The sequence below is a fragment of the Sinocyclocheilus grahami genome, unplaced genomic scaffold (assembly GCF_001515645.1).
Source record: "Sinocyclocheilus grahami isolate Dianchi unplaced genomic scaffold, SAMN03320097.WGS_v1.1 scaffold4133.1, whole genome shotgun sequence".
Classification (NCBI taxonomy): Eukaryota; Metazoa; Chordata; class Actinopteri; order Cypriniformes; family Cyprinidae; genus Sinocyclocheilus; species Sinocyclocheilus grahami.
Window position 1 is genome coordinate 16,033 of NW_015509129.1, and position 574 is coordinate 16,606.

The 574-nt window shown below is 38.0% G+C and overlaps 1 protein-coding gene across 1 annotated transcript in view; it reads left to right on the plus strand.

Moving 5' to 3' along the window:
• The window catches only part of LOC107576671 (microfibrillar-associated protein 1-like), a gene marked incomplete at its 5' end in the record, with an annotated part of 689 nt that extends 491 nt beyond the window's left edge, over window positions 1–198 (plus strand). The window contains one exon of the mRNA XM_016262813.1: window positions 4–198. Coding sequence (XP_016118299.1) covers window positions 4–198 — 195 coding nt within the window. The remainder of the gene's footprint in view (window positions 1–3) is intronic.
• Between the last annotated feature and the right edge of the window lie 376 nt (window positions 199–574).

The window sequence follows — 574 nt, forward strand, 5'->3', positions numbered from 1 at the left end:
GAGAGGAGGAGAGCAATGATGCGTCAGCGTGCGCAAGAGAGGAAGACCGAGGAAATGGAGCTCATGGAGGTGGTGGAGGTGGAGGAGGAGGGGGGGAAGTCTGGGGATGACTCTGAATCAGAGTCAGAGTACGAGGAATACACGGACAGCGAGGATGAAACTGAGCCTCGGTTAAAACCGGTGTTTATCCGCAAGTGAGTTTCTTAAACATAAATGAACCTTAAAGCGACAGTTCATTTTTTTTTGTTCATTTGTTCCAATTCTGTATTCATTTTTTTTCTTCCGCTAAACAGAAAAGAAGCTATTTTGAAGAATGATGATGGTTGACAAAGCAGTTGCTGGTAGCTAGCTACTGACTTCCATCATATTTTTTTTCTATACTATGGAGAAGTCAACCCACATGAAAAAATACTGTAGTAATTTATAGTAACTAAATACTTTAGTGTTTTGAACCCATACTATAGTAAAGTGTATTATACTGTATATATTATAGAATTTACAACACATTGTTAATGATTGCTACAGCATGCTGTATAGTGAACTGATAAACTGTAATAAATACTGTAGTATACTT